The sequence below is a fragment of the Hemicordylus capensis genome, chromosome 1, assembly GCF_027244095.1.
Source record: "Hemicordylus capensis ecotype Gifberg chromosome 1, rHemCap1.1.pri, whole genome shotgun sequence".
Classification (NCBI taxonomy): domain Eukaryota; kingdom Metazoa; phylum Chordata; class Lepidosauria; order Squamata; family Cordylidae; genus Hemicordylus; species Hemicordylus capensis.
In genome coordinates this window covers 267895213-267916263 of record NC_069657.1, presented here as the reverse complement: position 1 = coordinate 267916263, position 21051 = coordinate 267895213, and the positions used below count along the sequence as shown (strand labels likewise).

The 21051-nt window shown below is 45.5% G+C and overlaps 1 protein-coding gene across 2 annotated transcripts; it reads right to left on the bottom strand.

The window, feature by feature from the left end:
* Positions 1-193: 193 nt before the first annotated feature.
* TMEM272 (transmembrane protein 272) lies at positions 194-20300 on the bottom strand. 2 transcript variants are annotated; one of them, XM_053287542.1, is made up of 5 exons: positions 20034-20300; positions 18852-18940; positions 14460-14519; positions 9563-9645; positions 194-2932 (listed from the first exon to the last, which is right to left on the bottom strand). In XM_053287542.1, the coding sequence occupies exons 2-5, from the start codon at positions 18907-18909 to the stop codon at positions 2570-2572; spliced, it is 564 nt and encodes a 187-aa protein (XP_053143517.1). In that variant the 5' UTR covers positions 18910-18940; positions 20034-20300; the 3' UTR covers positions 194-2569. The 2 variants fall into 2 exon arrangements, with proteins under 2 accessions (XP_053143517.1, XP_053143518.1); XM_053287543.1 differs by lacking the exons at positions 9563-9645; positions 14460-14519; positions 18852-18940; positions 20034-20300 and adding an exon at positions 6627-6791.
* Between the last annotated feature and the right edge of the window lie 751 nt (positions 20301-21051).

Sequence of the window (21051 nt, the reverse complement as noted above, 5' to 3'; positions counted from 1 at the left end):
GTTCATGCTGCAAGCACAAAGTATGAGAGAATCAAACAGCAAATGAGGAAAATAAGATGCATTCCCATTTTAAATCTTAAAGTGATTAGTTTGAGGCTCTTCTTCCACCTTTTCTTTCTCGCTTATTTTGTTTTAGAAATGGGTTGGTGAAGACACACCACTGATGAGGATGTCAATAATGATTATTTCCCCCCTCTTTCCATATTTTATTTTCATTTTTACATTAACAATGAAAATAACCTTTAAAAATAGACAAATATACACTTTATATGTACAAAAATGTGTCTAGCAGACCTGTTGCCATCATAAATACTTTGGAGTCAAGAGAGAATAATTCTTTTTTTAACACCTTGCAAATTATCTGGCCTCTCCAGGTAGGGATGAGGAAGATCTGAAACCTTGGAGAGATGCTGTCAGTCAGTGTAAGCCATGATGTAAGCAATAGATGGACCAATAGTATAAGGCCCCATTTAGGGCATGTGTTCATATATGTGTCTCTTATGGTTAGGATGTTGCATGGTCTTCTTCATAAAAGACTAGCAAAATACATTCTGAAGGGTACAGGGAGAGAGAGATAAAGGGACTGAGTGCTTGAGTATTACAAGAATCCAGGGGATTGGGGTGCACTGTTTATGCCTTGTGCCGACCACCTCCATCAACCTGGAGAATGGAAACCCCCAGAAGTCATTTGCAATTTTTTGTCTTTATGGAAGAATACTTAACGAGATTGCCACTTAATGGTACAATGGGGAAGCAACCTGCCTAAAGAGCAGGAGGCTGTTGGTTCGAATCCCCGCTGGTGTGTTTTCGCAGAATATGGGAAACTCCTATGTCAGGCAGCAGTGATATAGGAAGGTGCTGAAAGGCAGCATCTCATACTGCGCAGGAGAAGGCAATGGTAAACCCCTCCTGTATTCTACCAAAAATACCACATGGCTCTGCGGTCCTTTTAACTTAATGAGATTACATGGAGGAAAAGCAACACATTATTTCACAGTTACATCAGATTAGGATGCTTGCTACTAAATCTCAGTGTTATTGCCTCACAAGCATGCTAGGAATTTGCCATTTCTACTGTCTTGCGGGGGGAAAGCAGTTTCATCACAGCTCCACAAAGAAAATTTAAAACAACATGCAGCATTCTAGAAAACAAGCCAAAGTCCTGAAAATACAGCCAATGAAATTTCGAAGTCAAAATGCTCATACGTGATATGTAAAATTATGCCTCTTGCAGTGGTTAAGAGAGAAAGCCAACACACTGTCTAATTAACTTAGTAGAGGACCTAGTCTTCCCCTGGCTGACTTGGTCGTTCAAAATAATTTTTTTACAAAAGAAAATATAAATTGCTTCTTTTCTGGTCTCTTTCTGTCACAATCATGGAGCGGGGGAGATAAAGAGGAGAGCTGTTCTTGTGGTAGCAAGCATGACTTGTCCCCTTAGCTAAGCAGGGTCTGCCCTGGTTGCATATGAATGGGAGACTTGATGTGTGAGCACTGTAAGATATTCCCCTTAGCCTTAGGGGATGGAGTCACTTTGGGAAGAGCAGAAGGTTTCAAGTTCCCTGCCTGGCATCTCCAAGATAAGACAAGATTTTATAGGACAAGTTTTTTTTATTGAACCAACAAACTACCAAAGCATACAGTACGTTGCTCCAAGATAGGGCTGAGAGAGATTCCTGCCTGAAACCTTGGAGAAGCCGCTGCCAGTCTGTGTAGACAATACTGAGCTAGACGGACCAATGGTCTGACTCAGTATATGGCAGCTTCCTATGTTCCTAAGATCTTGGGATTGAAAAGTTGTAATCAGGAGGTCCAAACCACTGTTTTGCCTGAGCCAGGACCAAGAACATGTTACAGAAGCAGATTGTTGGACCCACTCAAGCATCTGCTAAAGCTGTTTCTTCCTTGGGTTTGCTTGCTGAGGAGAAGAGTGCCTCTGAACATACAGACAACTCTCTTCCCCCATGTAGCCAAGGTACAGAAGAACAGTCTGTTGAGAGACAGGAACAAGAGCAGAACAGTTTGAAGTTTTTAGACTACCACTGAAAACTGGTCATCTTACCTAAAACACACCAGGAACATGTTACGAGGCAAGACCCAGACATGTCCATAACTATTTGCATCAGTTGCTTTTGGGCAATTGTGTACCATTACGGTAATTACTTTTGCAGCAGAACTGAACCTCCTTTTCATTTACTTTACCTTTTACTTTCTGACAGGGCAACTGAGAGACCATTTACATGGAAGTGTGTGGACACTCCTGACTATGCACTGAGAAGGTGATATATAGACAGTGGCTTACACCCAGAGCCCAACAGACTTTTGTGCTGCCATTCAAAGAAAAGGCAGAACAACGTATTCCTTATAATGAGTACTGATTGCCATATATGAAGAGTAATATAGCATGTGAAACAGCTTTCAAAATCCCCTTGGATGGAGTTCTCTAGGTATGTTCCACATGTGCTCATGAGTTCAAGCATACACTGTATATATGGCCAGCAAACACCATTGTTGCCCCTTTCTAATCTATGCCATCTTTTTAATACTTGTGGCTCTCTTTCTGTGGACCTCAGTCCTCTTCTGCTGCATATCGTTGCCTAGAAAAGCAATAAATGCAGCAGCTGCAGAAGATCAGTAAAAACAGCACCGTGTGGCTAATGACGAGCACCCCAACTGCAAAAATGTACAGGATTTTATCACAGTAATCTTGGGGGTGATGGAAAGGTGGGATGAAATTAGGCAGGTAGACTGAAAACACCCAGTAATTTCCCAGAATGAACCAGAGTAAGAGAAAAAGGCTGAGCGTCAGATGAAGGTAATATCTGTGTGCATTCTGCCTCCACGGATATTCGTCGTCATCGTCGTCATCAATCATGACGGACTTGGAAAGCAGCTGCCGCATCCTGGTGGAGTCAAAGAGCAGAAGACCTACCTATACATTGTCCAAAGGAGAGGGAAAAGAGGCAACAGGATCAATCCACTGTCAGTTTGACTCCTTCATATCATCAAATAGTTAGAGTGCCGCTGACTGCATCTTAATTGCACTCGTTTCAACCTGACAAGCAACAGTTCAGGACACAGGATGATCTGCTCAGTATATAGGAGAATGAAATCAATCAACTCTAGAAATGGCAAGTACTGGGACATCCCCTGAAGCAGGGGCTCAAGCCACACAGCAGCTGCTCTTCTATAGGTAGCTCTCATGTTGCTGGGTGTATGTTTACAAGGCCCAAACACTTTGGAAGGGCCCATTTCATGAGTCTTTCCCACAGTTTCATGATTGGGATTCACATGACTGGAACGATTCCGCCCATGTGTTTACATGTAAAAGGCCCTCATTCCTGAAAGCACAAATATGGTGTTCCCTATTATAGTTACCTGCGGGCCAAGGGGTATTTTTTCAGAATTGCCAACTTTTTTTTCTAGCTTTAACACACAAAAGTTAAGTGTTAAAAGTGCTGTTAACACGTAAACTAATATGCAGACATTTTGCAGAAATGAGCATGCAGAAACTTTCCTCTACTAATAACCAGCGGTGCCATTGCCCCTGGACTTTTGGGCAGACGCCTGGTACCCCGTATCCCCTGGAGCCCGTAAATCATGTGCACACCATGTCCTAGTGGGGATGCCACCACCCCACGCCGTGGCAGGCAGCCCAGTGCAACTGTCCTCAGGGGCCAGTGAGGGCGCTGAGTGTGGCCAGCCTCCAGCAGCAGTAAAACCCCAGCCCACCTCCTCCAGTTGCAGCGGGGCTGGGCTAGGAGCAGCTGAGCTGACAGCCAGCCAGGACTCATACCAGCACAGCCTACAGCTGCGCCTGTGCAGTGTGTGCACATGTGACATTCCTGCCACCGCTTCTTGTTCCCTTTCCTTGCTATGCATGTGTTGGCTTGGTGTCAGGCGTCCTTGGCAACAGCCTGCTCTGTGCGATAGAGCCAAGCGAGACAGGCGGCAAATAGAGCGGAGAAGTGACTCTGAGGGGCTCCAAGTGGGCAAGGCAGCCACTGATTCTCCTGCTTGGAGGCTAAGCTCCTGGCCCAGGCCAAGCGTGGCCATGTGGTGGTGTGAGGAGTGAGTGGAGAGGGAGAGCCAGCAGTTCTGGCAGCTGGGCAGGCCTGCTTGTAGCAAGCCAATCAGCACATGCCTCCCTTATTTGCTTGGGTTGCCACACACACACACACACTCATCTGTAGACCACCAACAACAGCTCAGCTGGGTTACATTCCAGCAGTACTGAGTTCTCATTTCATGCTGTGGGTTGGAGTCCTGGAGTGTGTGTGTGTGTGTGTGTGTGTGTGTGTGTGTGAGAGAGAGAGAGAGAGAGAGAGAGAGAGAGAGAGAGAGAGAGAGAGAGAGAGAGAATATGCTGGTGGGACTCCAAGAGATGCTTCAACTTTTATTGTCCACTTTCTGGGTGCTTGTGGTGTGTGTGTGGGTAGGTGGGGGAAATGACTGATACTCAGTCCCAGCTTCTTTTCAAATTCCTTCCCCATCAAAAACACAAAGCTGTGAAATGGCTGGTGAGTAAACAACATAATTTTACACATCTGGATACATTCTTGTGCAGTAGTAGGGGAAAAATTGTGCAGTAGAAACTAGGTTTTGGGGCATTTGGAAATATGGGGATTTAATAAGGAGCAGAGTCATAGAAATAGATCTGGGAAAAATGTCTCAGTCCTCAACTATAGTTTAGGAAGGAAAAATAATCTCATCCACATTTCTCATTTCTTCCTCCTCTTATTTCCCTATCCTTCCTTCTCTCTTCCTCTTAAATTCATTTTCAGCTTCCTTCCCTCCCCACCCCCCACTTTAGAAATAGTTTAGGAGATGTTTACAGGTTGGGAATGGTGGTGAGGGGCTGCAGTGGCTTCTTTTGCAGTTTGAAGACATGCTTAGAATAAACCCTGCTAACTCTGAGTTGGATTGTGCTGCTGTCTGGGTGTCCTGGGGCAGTGGCGGCTGGTGACTCCTGGGACTGGGTGAGCGCCAGGCAGGTCGGCTGAGCCAAAGTGGGTGGCACAGGGGTGGAGCAAAAAAACAAAACACAACAACACTAACTGCTGTGGGCATATAGGAAGTAAAAGGTAAAGTTGTGCCATCGGGTCGGTGTCGACTCCTGGCGACCACAGAGCCCTGTGGTTTTCTTTGATAGAATACAGGAGGGGTTTACCATTGCCTCCTCCCACGCAGTATGAGATGATGCCTTTCAGCATCTTCCTATATCACTGCTGCCTGATATAGGAGTCTGGGAAACATAGCAGTGGGGATTCTAACCAGCAACCTCTTGCTCCCTAGGCAAGTTACTTCCCCACTGCGCCATTAGGTGGCTATGTCATTCCAAGGAACATACCTAGGACACCCATTTTCAGACAGTTATAAAAACATGCCATGAGTACATGTTTTGGCATACTTTGAAAATGTTTTGTTGGTTGTTTTTTAAAGGTTAAGAATTCTCTCTCACACACACAGGATGGGACTTCTCTCCCACGTGCAACACACACACACACACACACACACTTCATGGGGGTGGGGAGGGAGAGTGAGCAGCATGGTAGCTTGACCAAGGGGAACAAATCTCACACACACAAAACAAAGAGCAAAGGGTTTACTTTCAAGCAGCACATGTTTTCCTTTCCTTCTTCCCGCAGTCCAACAGAGCCAGCTACCTGGGCCCTGCAGTTCCATACAAATTCCAAGCGGGGCAGGAGCACAAGACTCCAGGAGAACCAATTGGGCTGGAAGGAAAGTTAACCCTTTCTTGACTGTCTGCTCCTGCTGGTCTCCAAGGCCTGCCTTGGAGAGCTTCAGGCTTCAGCGAGGCCTATGCATTGGCCTCTCTGGAAGCCTGGCCCACCTGCCACTTCTTACTATTTCAGAAATGCCTAACAGAGAGTTTTAAAATATTTAGCGATCATTTCCCTCTCTCTTTTTATTTGTAAACTTGAATGCCTAGAAAACCATCTGTCTGGTTCTACAGCTTTGGTGTATTTAAGAATGCTAAAAACAAACAAACAAAAAACCCACCCAAACCCTCTACAAATTAAGTCAAGTTGTTATTTCCACATCGTACTAGCATGAGGGGCTTATAATTATTTCTCACATTTGCAGCTTGCTCTTTCCAGGGGCGGGAGGAGCCATGCCTATTCCGCCGTCCTGCACAAAGAAATTGGGGTGGGGGGTGGGGGTGTGTGGCTTGGCAGGGCCCCAGAGTGCGTAACTAGGGAGGCAGGTGTAAAAAGCTTCTAAGCTACCCCTCCTGTTTTATAAATAAAACTGTCCAAATGACAATAGGAAATACCTGCAGACTGCAACTATGGGAAGATTAGATTCCCAACTGGTGAAATGATGGCTTTTAAATCATGGCAGACCTGGCAGGAAATTAGTACTTATTGCAAGTTCATGATAATAAAAGTGCAAATAAAGCATGCATTTATAGCAGGGGTGGCCCTTTCATGTGGTAGGGCAAAGTGATCGCTTCAGGTACAGACCTGAGGAGAGGGGCAGGGGGCTACCTACACGTTTCGTTTTGTGTCAATGAGTTCCTCCAAGGTGCCCAAACGCACATTGCTACCTACCTAGCAATTACATAACTCACACAATCTGACAATTACATAAACTTAACTCACATAATCTGAGGCTCTCAGCACACTGTCCAAGAGTGAACAAAATGGCGATTGCTGCTCTCTTCCTTCAGAAGACTAGAACAAGGACTGCCCCCGGCCACACTGATTGCTAGTCAGTAGGCAGAGGGAGCTGTCAATCAGTATGTCTTCCTGATAGGGCTATTTGAATTTGGCCCATCTTTTGACAGCAAAGGCAAGCCTTGGGATTGGCTCCTGCCTTGTGAACACTGTTACGTGAAACTGTTTCGTGGGCTCTTATAGGTGTTTAAGGAATTTTACTACCAGCGCCCACTATATGTCAACACTGCAGGCTTGCAAGCTACAGGCAGGGAAGTGCAGGGCTGCAGTGACTGAGTCAGTCAGACCTAAAAAGGTGGCAGAGGACAGAATGGCTGACAATTATTATTGTTTTTGGACCATTTTTATTAGTTTCTTTGGACATTTTGGCCTTTTTGCGGGGTGGGCATTGCCCACCCTGCCACCCTGCCCTAAGTGAAGAGCCTCCACTGTCCTGGGGGGGGGGGGATGTTTCTCAGTATCACTGGACTGTTTCATGTGTTACACAAAAGTTCAATAAAGCATGATGCTGAGAGATGCATTTGTGATGGTACCTTTAATGAGTTTTTAACATCCAGTGTGTCACCTGCTTTACTCCAGTGTTGGTTTGGCAGTATTGTTACTTGCAGGGTTCCTCTGCCTTTCATAAATAGAAATTGATGAAGCTTTTCCTCGTGAAGAGCTTAAATAATGGGAAATGCTTCACTACTGAATTTCTGTCTTCCAAGCAGTTGAAGACCTGCCTGAAAAGTAGGTGTCTTACATGGTAAATAAATAAGATTGCAGAGGAAGGGATTTTCTACATTTAAGAACATAAGAACAGCCCTGCTGGATCAGGCCCAAGGCCCATCTAGTCCAGCATCCAGTTTCACACAGTGGCCCACCAGATGCCACTGGAAGCCCACAGGCAGGAGTTCATTCAGAAAGGTGTATCTCTTGGTAGATTCAGTATTTCTGAGGTTTTCTAATGCACCGCCCTCTGTTTTCCATTACGGAGCCCAAAGAAATTTGTTTTGTGAAAACTGCAGTGATGCTTGTGGCAGGATTGTTCATGCAAAATTTGGTATCTGTAGATGGTGTGTGTTAGAGTGCTGTATCTTCTGTATACCGGTAGTTGGGATCAGTAGTTTCTAGAAATGACTTGGAACAGTTTGAATCTGTTTTAACTAATACTGCATAGTCGAGGAGAAGATTCCCATTTTCATCACAGGGGAAATACATCTGTGTTTGTCACCACTATTGGCAATAATGATGGTGAATGCCTCTTTTCTCTATAAATCCACAAAAACCCTATTCCTCCTCTGTGGTCTTGCTTGCTACACTTTGTTTATTCTGTAGATGCTTTCATAATGTCTAAATGTGCACATCCAACTTACATGTTGAAATGTTTCTGCTAATGCATAACTGCATAAATCTACTTGCTTTACATCTTTAATTCTTGCGAGTTCAGTTGCTGTTTGGGCCCTCAAGAATGCACATGTTAAAAATACTGCATGTGTCATGGTGTGTGTGTGTGTGTGTGTGTAGGGGGACAATGCTTATCTTGCAGGGTGGGGCCCAAAAGGCCATTAGGTCCAGGCTCCACTGCCCACAGTTCCGGCAACCGCAGTTTCACATATCCACAGACAGGTCATAGAGATCTGGTTTCTTTATTTGCTATGCAAAAATAAACTAAAATTAGCCTATTTGCAGTTGCAGAGTGGCTGGAAATGACTTCTGGTGTCACTTCCAACCACCTTTTTAGAGCAAGGAGCTACTTTGAGGGTCTTTTGAAGATTTGGGGGGGGGATACAGCTGATTTGGCAGGTTTCAGGGACATTTCTGGAGCCCTACAGCCCTGGAGAGCAAGGTACTCAGCATTTCTACTCTTATTTCTCCCCTTTCCCACTTTTTCGGTATTTTGTGTGTGCTCCGAACCTAACTCCCAATTCCCATAAAGTTAAGGTTTTGTTATTTGCAGTGTTCATATTTGCACCTATAGGCGAGAACAGAACCTCCACAAATAATGAGGCCACCTGTACTAGATTTCTGTCTGTCATATTATTACACAGAAGCTCTGCCAGAAGAGAACCTTAGTGATCTTTATTACAAAGGAAGTTTTTTTTAAAAAGCTGTATTAATTTGTAACCAATCTGTTTTGAAGGGAAATTTCTTCCTAACCCCAAATATGGTAACCCAAAATATTTATTTTTATTTAGTCATTATATTTCTATACCACCCTCTCTAATTAAAGGTAGAGATCCAACAGTCAGCTCTCTCGGCAGTTTACGGATTAGTTAAGACTCCAAATACAAAAACAATCTGCTCACATAAAATCAAATCACCATTTAATCACATCACATTATATCAAATTCACAATGCAATCCTATGCATGAAAACTCAGAAGTGAATCCCATGGTTCTCCACTTCCAGGCAAGTCAAGTGTACATGCAGCCCTTAATCACAATTAAGCATTGTGAACAAAGGCTTCATGTCAAGAGATACTCCCAGAGTTGCCCATTTCCACCCAGAATGGGTGTGCGTGATGGTGACCTGAGGCAGATTTGCCCTCTGCAGTGCTGTTCAACAGCCTCATGACTTTCCCCTCACTGCATATTGGAAGACAGTCAAATGGAAATTGACAGCCCTGGCATACAGGACAAGATCCCTGGAGGAGGAGGAGGAGGAGGAGGAGGAGGAGGAAAGAGAAGCTACACAAAATGTGTCACCAGGCTGCATATGGTGAATGACTCTCATCTTGGGATAAAGCATCATTTCCTTTGCATCAACTCACTAAGACAGCTACCAGGTCTTTCTTATCCTCTTAGAATGCAGCTCACTCCACACTTATTTAACCACATCAAACTCTTCTCACAGGAAATACTGTCAGATGAATGCAGTACCTTCAAACTGCCAACCACACCACCCACGAGCAAATATAAAGGAATTAGTGGCTGGACTGGGCAGTCATCTAGGAACTTCATTCCTGAGGAACAAAAGAGGAATTATTTAGATAAATAAGAATGACATTGCCTAGAAAATAACAGATGCATTAATTAAGAAACCATAGTGCTGCAATTCTGATGCTTTCTGTACATTTTGCAGTTCTTCTGAGGAGAGGATTGCAAAAGTATCTGTCAGTGCTCCTGTGCTTTCAATGACTTCCTGAAATGCAGACCAGGAGGCTTTACAGACAGGGCTGTTACCCCGAATCTCCTTCAGAAGAGAGTGTGTGCATTCACACAGCAGCCAAACTTACCCTGAAGTCCCTTCGAGATCCTTGGACCCACTCCACACACAAGTCAGGCTTTGTCTTGCAATTTCTAGCTTATCTTGGTGTATTTCCAGGTTTTAAAAATGCTGGTTTTGAGCTACTTTTTCTGAAAACGCCAGAGCAAATAGGGAGAGGCAATGACGTAGAACCATTAGCATGGTAAGAGGGATACTCTCTTTAGAAATGCAGATGTAGCTCTTTAATAATCTCCCCCCTCCCATTGGCTAGAAGGAAAACACAGAAGCATGCCATGCGGACTTGCATCAAAACAAAACTCAAGAGCAGAGGGGAGGGGCCGCTTCCTTTAATGCCACGAGTATGATTCGAAGTGGCTTCGCTCAATATTTACCCCACAGCATGAAACAATGTGCGAATAACTCCCAGGTGAAGAAGAAAAAAAAATCCTCATTCCTTCATCACTATGTCAAGAAAAACTTCCAGCAGTAGCGGAAACCAGCATAGCCCCTTTCTTTCACCATGGCTGTTTCACCAACCAGGTTACCTGATATTCTAGGCAGTGATTTTTCCTTGCCCTGCAACCCAAGATCCTTTTAGGTGGAGATCCCAAGGATGGAACCCGGGGCCTTCTGCATGCAAAGCATGTGCTCTGTCAATCAGCTATGCTATGGTATCTCCCCCATTACTTTAGGTTATATTATATACTATACTATGAATGAATGCATGGATGGATGGGTGGGTGTGTGTGTGTTATATTTTAATTGTGTTGTTATAACTTGAACTATTTGACTAGCCTGCAACCTTGGAGAAGCTACTGACAGTCTGGGTAGACAATACTGAGCTAGATGGACCAAGGGTCCAACTCTGTATATTCAGATAAATGAATAACACACCGTGACTGAATATATTAAAAGAGGAATGCTCAAGACATAAACTAATCACCCCCAATTCTTTTATATATTAGACATATCAGGACTAAAGTAACATTCCCACTTGATGTAACAAAATGCATAAAAATATAATCCAAAATTCTCAAACAGATGTATAGTCCAATAGGCACTTGGGGTGTAAACAGTTCTTATCTTGTAGTCCTGATAGTCAACTGATGGAGTTCAGTACCAGTTGAATCCAATAGGGGAAAAACTTCTCATCATGATGTAATAGTGCATTCTCATTCTCAGTAAAGCATTCTCATTCTCAGTTTGTACAAGGTGGAGATAATATAAGTAATTCAACCATGCGTTTTAGGGACCAAACAATGTACAATATGAATAACGTACAGTATAACAAACAATGTACCATAGTATGCAAACAATGTACCATAATATTACAGACTAGTGTTTTCAGGCCCGTTGCGATAACGGGCGCTAGTAGGGGAGAGTTTCCCCACCCCACCCCACTTCCTCTGGCCTCCCCCCCCCCCACGCCCTCCCAGCTGGCCGAGACTTCTTTACCCGAAGCAGCCCGCGACAGTCAGGCGATCTAAAATCCATTTTTTGCGAACAAGAGAGGAGCTCCCGAACAGAGCTCCTCTCTGTGCTAAGCCAATGCCCAAACTGCTGCTATGGACGCAAAGGACGCCTATTGCGTCCTTTGCATCCATAGCAGCAGTTTGGGCATTGGCTTAGCACAGAGAGGAGCTCTGTTCGGGAGCTCCTCTCTTGTTCGCAAAAAATGGATTTTAGATCGCCCGACTGTCGCGGGCTGCTTCGGGTAAGGAAGTCTCGGCCAGCTGGGAGGGCGGTTGGCGGCCATGGCGGCGGCCGCGGAGGCATTCTTCTGGGCCATTTTGGCCCTTAATCATTTGGGGGGGGAGTGGGGAAGGAGTATTTGGGCAGCTGGGAGGGCGGGAGAGTGGGCGGTGGCGGCAGCCGGGTGGACTCTGGGGGCGCCGCTGCCGGTCCGGTCCGCCCCGCCCCCGCCTCACATTCCCGGCCGGTCTCTCCGGCTGGGCAAGGGCCCCAAGGACTCGCAGCCACCTGGCTGCGGCGGCGGCGCCAGGCCTTGGCGGCGGCGCCGCCGCTACCTCGGCCGGCTTCCCCCGCCGCCTCCTCCCCCCGCCCGGCTTCGGCGGCGCGGCTCTGCCGCCGCCTTGGCCGCGCCTCGGCCAGTCTCCCCCTTCCCCGCATTCCCGGCTTCTTCGGGGCGGCCGCTTCCAGCCACCCAAGATAGCCACCGGGTGCCGGCCGTCGTGTCTCCCTTGTCCTGTTCTGCGCATGTGCTCTGCGCATGCGCAGAACAGGCCAGGGAGGCACGGACACACGCTTGGTGTCCGTCCACGGACGGACACCAAGCGTTTTATTAGAGAGGATTTTGCAGATACTGCCTTGTATTATTGTTTTTAAACAAGGATTTTCTGTTTCGTAACTGAATATTACTTCTTCAGATAACACCTACACGGAAGAACAGCACATCACATTATATGAGTTCACATCAACTTTCACTTCTCTGCCAAGTGCTGCTCCTCCCACACAAATCCACTTAAAAACACTTACCATTTTAGGTCTAAACATTACATACTTTAATTATCACAACTGCCTTGTCCTCCCGCGGTGTTTAGGGTACTACGCCTGCGGAGACATGCTTGTTAGTTCTACACACTCCCTTCTTTCTTATACTACTCCCAATTTAGCACGTGGAGGACTAATGACCAACAACTGCGTTCTTTACTAGATTAGTTAATTGCTATACCTTCATCCTTCAGCATGTCTCCGTTTACATCAAGTGCGAATGTTACTTTAGCTCTGATATGTCTAATATATAAAAGAATTGGGGGTGATTAGTTTATGACTTGAGCATTCCTCTTTTAATATATTCAGTCACAGTGTGTTATTCATTTATCTGAGTATATATCATGTGACTCCTGTGGGGTTAGAGTTATTTTGTACCAATTCAGTATATGGCAGCTTCTTATCTTCCTATGTACATGGACTTGAACAGTGCATGGTATGAATGGTGCATAGAAAACAATTGGATATAACCAACAGGAACCCTATTAAAGCAGCCTTATGTGAATGGCCCCCTAAGTTCCTTCAAATTATCTTTATTGTGCTTATATGCGGCTAATGTATTACCTCATAACTCGTTCTACTTTACCCCACTTAATTCGGAGGTTAATCCCACCATCTGGGTAAGGCACAGGCCTCTCAGATCTCCTGCTTCTGTTGTTTTCTTCTTCTTTTTTAATGGTGGTTGTTTTTTGGTGTTTTGTGGTTTTTACTGTTTAACTGATTTTAAGGTTTTAAATGATTTTTATGGAATTTTATTGTATTTTAACTTTTGTAAACTGCCTTGGGATGCTTTATGAAAGGTGTTATAAAACTGAACAATAGATAAACAGATAAGGAGGAGCACAATTGGTGATGGGGCATGACCCCCTTCAAGCCCCCTTATCGTTTGGGCTCTGGTCATTGTGTACATTTGTGCATGCATGTGTGAAGTGTGTGAGAGGCAGCAAGCAAGTGCTAATGATGCACTATACATACATGAAATAAGAAAAGGCAGTATGTGTTTATCTGGCTTGGAGCTAATGTGAAAGAGGGTGATGGTGGATAATTCAGTTTTATGCTGAGGCCTGCAGGGCTCTGAGGCTATGACTGGGAAAAGAATCCAAATGTTCTCTACCTTGTTTTGTCCCCCTGCTAGTAACTTATTTTGTATTGTATTCTAAACCATAAGGTAAAATCCACATCAACTTGCAGATGCGTTTTTTCATGTTCTCTCTTCTCTATACTATGCAGACACAATTCACACATGCCATTCACCTGCCACTCCTGTATACTATAGCTGACTAACACTTGATAATGTTACCATGGGAGAAGTATCAGTACTAAAATTAACAGAGAGTAGCCACCTCAGGGGCGTAGCTAGGGGAGAGAGGGGGCCCGTGTTCACCCCTCTCACTGGCCGCCCTTTGGAGTGAGGGAGATAATGAAGAAAATAGGGAGGGGTGGAGCTGGGGGGCCCTCAGGAGCTGGGGGGGGCTGGGTTCTTTGAACCCATCCACTCAATTATAGCTACACCCTTGAGCCACCTCATGGTGCAGCGGGGAAATAACTTGCCTAGAGAGCAGGAGGCTATTGGTTCGAATCCCCACTGGTATGTTTCCCAGAATATGGGAAGGTGCTGAAACACATCATTATCTGATACTATGTGGGAGATGGCAATGGTAAACCCCTCCGTATTCTACCAAAGAAAACCACATGGCTCTGTGGTCGCCAGGAGTCGACACCGACTCGATGGCACAAGTTTACTTTTACTTTTTAAAATTATTATTGATTTGATTTGATTTCTATACGGCCCTTCCAAAAATGGCTCAGGGTGGTTTACACAGAGAAATAATAAACAAATAAGATGGATCCCTGTCCCCAAAGGGCTCACAATCTAAGCAGAAACATAAGACAGACACCAGCAACAGTCACTGGAGGTACTGTGCTGGGGGTGCATAGGGCCAGTTTCTCTCCCACTGCTAAATAAAGAGAATCACCACGTTAAAAGGTGCCTCTTTGCCAGGTTAGTAGGGGTTAGTAGGGATATTAATAAATGAATATCTTTGGTAGACAGCTTACCTGTAAAAGCCATAGACAGAGGTAATGCTAAGAAAGCGAGGAGTCCAAAAATAAGACAAGCTGCAAGGAAAAGGACATTGAGTTATATGGCTTGTGATGATTAAAAAGGCTAAGATGTCGTACCAGCTGCTCTCTCTCATATACTCATGAAAAGCCTATAATACAAACTGCATGAGCTGGATAATGCATATATAAGGAGGGACACAAGGGTTGTCTCCTGAAAAGCTATTGCATTGCAGTCAAGTTCATTGAAGTCTATAATAGACAGTTATTTGGTGTCTCTAGCCTTTGGAAATCATCACCAGGGCCTGGGCCAGCCCACTAATGAGTTGCATTCAGTGGTGGCTGGTAGTTCCTGGGCCTGGGGGGTGGGCACTAGGCAAGGCAGGCGATGGGTAGCACCACAGGTAGTAAGAGGTGGAGCCAATTGTAGGTGCTGCAGGAGGCAAAGCCAATTGTGGGCAGCTGCAGAGGTGTAGCCTTAGCAATAACTGGCAAAGTGCAGATTTGTAGCTAACAAGTGGGATCAAAAATAAACACACACACAAACACACAAATTTCAATTGCTCATCTGCAGAGATACAGAGAAATATGGAAAACATCAGTTGCTTTAAAGTACTTAACAGGACTACAGTAGTGTGTAGATTTGTATCTAACACAGCAGGATCGAAACACAAATGCACACAAACAGGAAAAGAAATGTACAAGCCACAAGTCAAACACAGACCAGTAGAGGTGTGCACGGAACCGCAGAGCTGCGGTCCGGCACTGGGGTGGGAGGTTCTAACAAAGTACGGGGGGGGCTTTACTTACCCCCCAAAGAATGTGACCAAATTCTTTTGAGTAAGCGGGCGGCATACCTCCCTGCCGCCCGCTTCATTCCCCCTCTGGCACGGCTCTTCTCCTTTAAATTCATCGGGCGGCAGGGTATCTTCCAGTCCCTGCCGCCCGGCTCTTCATCAGTGCCCCCACTTGGCTGCCCCCTGTGCACCCCCAAGACCCCTGCCGCCCCTTCCCTTCCCATTTCAAGGGGTCGGCAGGAGAACTCCCCTGCCGACCCCGTCCCCTTCCCCGGCTGCGCTGCAAATGGCTTCTAGGAAGCCTTTTGTGCGCCTGCGCAAAAGGCTTCCTAGAAGCCATTTGCAGTGCAGCCGGGGAAGCGAGCGGACGGCAGGGAGTTCTCCCGCCGCCCGCTCGCTAAAGTTTACTTTAGTACTTTAGCGAGCGGGCGGCGGGAGAACTCCCTGCCGTCCGCTCGCTTCCCCGGCTGCACTGCAAATGGCTTCTAGGAAGCCTTTTGCGCAGGCGCACAAAAGGCTTCCTAGAAGCCATTTGCAGCGCAGCCGGGGAAGGGGACGGGGTCGGCAGGGGAGTTCTCCTGCCGACCCCTTGAAATGGGAAGGGAAGGGGCGGCAGGGGTCTTGGGGGTGCACAGGGGGCAGCCAAGTGGGGGCATTGATGAAGAGCCGGGCAGCAGGGACTGGAAGATACCCTGCCGCCCGATGAATTTAAAGGAGAAGAGCCGCGCCAGAGGGGGAATGAAGCGGGCGGCAGGGAGGTATGCCGCCCGCTTACTCAAAAGAATTCGGTCACGTTCTTTGGGGGGTAAGTAAAGCCCCCCCCATACTTTGTTAGAACCTCCCACCCGAACCAAAACCACGCGTGTCCGGACCGGTCTGGAGGCCTTTAGAATGGCCTCCGAACCGGTCCGTGCACATGCCTACAGACCAGCTACAAAAGGCTGCTTGTGTGGAGAGTAAGTGCATTCTGAAGTCACCAGGGCAACTCTGTCTGCCTGGTTATTTCAAAAATGAATACTACTAATACTAAATAACAAGAAGTAACTCTGAGCCAGAGTCGTAAAGTGGTTAGTGTGCTGGACTAGACTGGGGAAATCCAAGTTCAACTCCCCATTCAGCCATGAAACTCAGTGGGTGATTCTGGGATAGTCACTTATCCCTCATTATAACCTTCCTCATAGGTCTGTTGGGAGGATAAATATAATCATGATCACCACTCTGGGCTTCTTGGAGGAAGCAAAGGCTATACATGTAAAAGTAAATATATATGAGCCACAGATACATTAGAGACCAGCTACAAAAGTGGAGAACAAATGAATTCTGAAGTTACAAGGGCAGCTCTGCCTATCTATTTAAAAATGCATATATAGATAATAGAAAAATCACAGGTTTTTCAGTGATGCTTGCTCCAGCTATGAACCATCTCCTGTAACTTAGAGGACACCATGGGAAGAAAATATGTATGAGGACACCCTCTCCTTACTCCATGCCTGCTGAACAGCTGGGTGCCACCCTCTGCCCACCTTTGGTGCCCACCGCTTAGCCTGGGTGTCCATTCTAGCACGCAACAATTTTTTTTTTTAAATGGAGACCACTTGCTTAATCCTTGTCCAATGAACCCCAAACCCCCAATGGACATAGTAATGTTACAGATACTGGGCATAATCCAGAGAAAACCCTGGTTAGCTCTCTGCATAGCAAATGGATTTTTAAAGTTATTTTCCTTCCAACAGAATCAATTCTTTCTCAGCATACACCACATCCACATGGAAAGCCACTTCTGCAATTATTTGAAAAGCAGTTTTGACTCAGAAATCCATGTATATACCCTATCTAATTAGTCCAGTCTTATAGTATGCTGTTCCTTCCAATGTTTTATGGCATGCCATTTTGGGAATGGGCCATAATGCTTTCCATACAGATCAGATCAGAGAGCAAGAGAAAGAAAGGAGAGGCTGCATTCCCCCCTTGCAAATAAACACAAATAAGAAAGCCAGCAAAAGATCAGACTTAGCAACAGCCTGCCTGTTCACTAACCAAAATGGTGATTGGATTATTCTGAGTACCTAAAAGAAAAATACTTCCCCACCCTCTGGGCATTCTGATTGGCTGCCTGAGGAGCCAAACATCCTAGTCCCTCTCTGATTGGTTTATAGGGTGATCCTAGGCCCGCCCACTTTGCAAAAACAAAAGTGAGCATGCTTATTGGGTCCTGCCTTATTAATATTAATATTTTAAAAGATCTTGGGCTTTTCATTTGTTATGTGCTACCGTTGCCCACTCTCTCAACTCTTATAGCAGCAGCAGGCTGGAGACAAGAACAGCAGGGAACAACAGAGGAAGGCGGCAGGCACACAAAATGGAAGCTGAGACAATATGGCTGACTGACAAATTTAAGGTGAGTGCTGCCCACTTTGCCCATACATAATATCCACCCCTGGTCACAATGGTTGTAAAGGGAAACTGTGGGTCCAATGGACTCATGGGTTCCCTCCCCACTCTGCCCATCACACACTTCGCATATGTTCAAAATTGCAATCTCAGAGACTGCAGAGAAGAGTCTCTCAACTCTGGTTACAGTTTGCTGTAAATCCAATCCTCCCTTTGGACATAACACTGCCGAATGCAAACTCAGGTAGGAACAGTGAAACTCACTACAACCCGAGGGTTCAGATTGGAGTTTGGGAAGGGAAACCTCAGGTCGCTTTTCTGATAGAACCACAGTTGCACACATTCGGACATAAAAGAAATTCAACCTCAGGCTCCTTCACCTCCAGTTTCTTGTTACGTGCGAATACATCCACTTCTGATGGCAGATTAGACAAGGCAGAGGCAGCAACCTGACTGCCTCTGCCACTGCTGTCCCCACCACTGCTACCCCACTGTGCCTCCCTTCACCCTATTGCCAGCACCAATCTGTCTGCTCTCCCTGCCTTTTGAAAAGCCAGGGTATATGGATGGAGCTGCAGGAAGTGTGAAACCTCGCTTCCTGTTGCTCAATCCTCCACCCCTTGCTTTTTGAAACAATATAGAAGACCAGTGATGAAGGACCAAAAGCAGCACTTTCCACTGCTAACCCCCCCCCCACCAAATAATTAGGGGATGTGGGGGAGAAAGGTCTTGGCAAGGAGAAGGGGTGGAGAGAGGGGGCTATGTGTGTGGGAGGTAGAATTAGATGAGCAGGAGGGAGGAAAAACTTCTTAATTAATTAATTAATTAATTAATTAGATTTATATACCGCCCTTCCGATACAGCTCAGGGCGGTTCACAACTTCTCCAAGGTGCACCTTCTCCAAGGTGCACCATGGGAAACTTCTCCAAGGTGCACCATGGGGAATTGCCTCTGGGTGGCAAGAGAGAGAAGAAGGGGTGGGGTGGGGGGTAAATTACTCCATGGTATGCTTTGCATGCCATGGGGGTGGGCTCAGGTCGGCAGGGGGGATTTCTTTGCGGCATGGAGGTATCCTCCCCACATATTTCCTTTTGTTCACAAGCAGCTACCAGGGTAAGAACGCTTTCTAAAATTGTCACATGATCGTAACACTGCAGATTCCTGACACTACCAACATACATCGATTCCCCCACAACCTACCATTGCTGGCAATTTTTGAGATGCATTGATGACATGCTTTCTCCAAGCCTGCAGCCATTTTCAAATGCTGATCACAATGTCCTGTAGCCCTTGGGATAACAGTTAAGACACAGATTGATTTTATATCAAGAACTGCATTTTAAAGAATCTAGTCCCATGAGTTCCACCAATCAAGCAACAAACCACCATGCATTTCTGCTGATGAAGGGGAAAGGGGAGCACCTGGATCACACACGGATCACAGCCTGCACCCTGGACAATGCTCCCCCGCCTGATGAGCAGATGATGCTTAGCCTGCAGAATTCACCATGTGCTCCTCAACATACAGGAGCTAAAGATACAAGTGTCACTAATGCATTATTCACAGCTCTAAATTGTTGCAGGGATAAGCATGAAAGTATCCTTCCTGAAGAACATTTCACATTCTTAGAGAAAAGAGAACCATCACTTTATTATTATTTTAGGAAGTGGTTTAATTTTAATTTTTCACAAACATCCACCCCAATAAACCACCGCTCAGACTGTAGTTTCTGTTGCAAAACGCAAGGGTTCTTCATGAGTCTAGCATGGTTTCAGTTTCTTGGCAGCCTTATTCCCAAGGACTGCATTCTCTTGGGTTCCCTCTGAAATGGCTGCCCCTCAGAATGATATTTGGTAGTATTCTGAACCGGGCCCATCAACTCAAATGGTTATGACAGCTTATTACAGACTACACAAGGGATCCCACAGCACACACTTTTTCTAAATGTTAATCTTTAATTTGGCGATTGCTATGCCTTTTAACAACAGCAGATGCAATAACCTGACTGCAGAAATACTCTACCAGGGGAAAGTAAATCCTTAGATTGCAAAGACAATGCAAACCAACTGCCCCAACTTGCTTGCACTAAGATACTGAGGTAGTCAGAAAGCTGAATGATGAGAATTAGGGGCTCCCTTCCACCTAGTAAAGAACCCTGCTTGCAGCTCTTTGCACTGACAGGATTTGAACCAGTAAAAAAGGTAGGTATTGATCTCTCTCTTTTGTGTCTTACTGTTTGGGACAGACATGGAAACGGCACACTCACGTTTTCCTCCCAACAGTGAACAACAACATCTTGATTCCTTCATCCTTTCAAAGCTACAAGCAACCCAGCTTCTTTCAACTTGACACAGGGATCTCTAGCAACATTCTCTACTCACCCTCTTGTGCCAAAAGAAGATCTGGAATGAAATCTTGCAGTTTAGAGTCCTTAACAAACGTGTCTGGTGTAAGGTGCACACGGAATGGTGCAACTTCATGCTTCCAGGACTTTGGCTCTGAAGCAGCAGAAGCGTTTCATTCCTTCTGCTTGATGCCTTCACTTTGCCAGCCACCTGGTATTTGTGTGATGATCCTCTGCTTCAAAACAAGCATCTCTCCTGCTGTTGCAGTGACAGCTCTTACCTTTATTTTCTGTACTCCCACATTCATATCACTTCACAATCCAGCAATTGCAGGTATTCATTTTTCCAGCAGAGGGCGGTGAAGGAGCCCCAGAAGTTTTGTAAAGAGCACTGAAAATGTATTTTTAAAAAATAGTTTTTGAAGGCTTTAATTTTGAGACGGACAAATGCATGCACACTTCCCCCCTCTTCATGCCTACTGATGCCAACTGACATGAAGTTAGAATTAATCACTGTTAATTTTTCAACATATTTAAGTTCATGCTTATTATTATTATTTATTTACACAGTCAGACAGGTGTTATTGACTGGTTTGTTTTATCCAGACATCGAGTCCTTCCCAAGGACCTGGGATGGCTGAATTTTATTGTCAGTTGTTGTTGTTGTTGTTGGTGGTGGTTGTTGTTGTTATTTTCTATTGAGAATGCCATCTCTAGAGGTCAACATTTTTTGGTGCCAAGGGCTATAGGGCAGTTTCTTCTGTGTACAGTCATCCCTTGCCAACCACTAGGGTTATGTTCCTGCAAAACCCTGTGGTTGGTGAGACAGAGGAATGAAGGGGAACGGGAAACGGGGCTAGTGGAACTGTGATTGCAAAAAACACCTCAATATAAAGGAGGAAAATGCTCAAAAATGCTAAAAATAATCAAAAATCCCTTAATGTCACCAAGAGGAATGAGCAGATTGAACCTCTGGAAAAAATTTGAACCCCCAAGCATAGCTCAAATGCACTTTAAATCATCAAGAGTCACTTGGAGTCAGCAAGGATCACCCA

Bases quoted from the DNA above. Each gene is read 5' to 3' on its own strand.
- TMEM272 (XM_053287542.1), bottom strand. From the start codon at position 18,909: ATGGCTGCAGGCTTGGAGAAAGCATGTCATCAATGCATCTCAAAAATT. The intron at 14,520-18,851 runs GTAGGTTGTGGG...TTTTCCTTGCAG, and splicing joins CTCAAAAATTGCCAGCAATG to CTTGTCTTATTTTTGGACTC. The intron at 2,933-9,562 runs GTACTGCATTCA...GACAATGTATAG, and splicing joins GTGTGGTTGGCAGTTTGAAG to GTAGGTCTTCTGCTCTTTGA.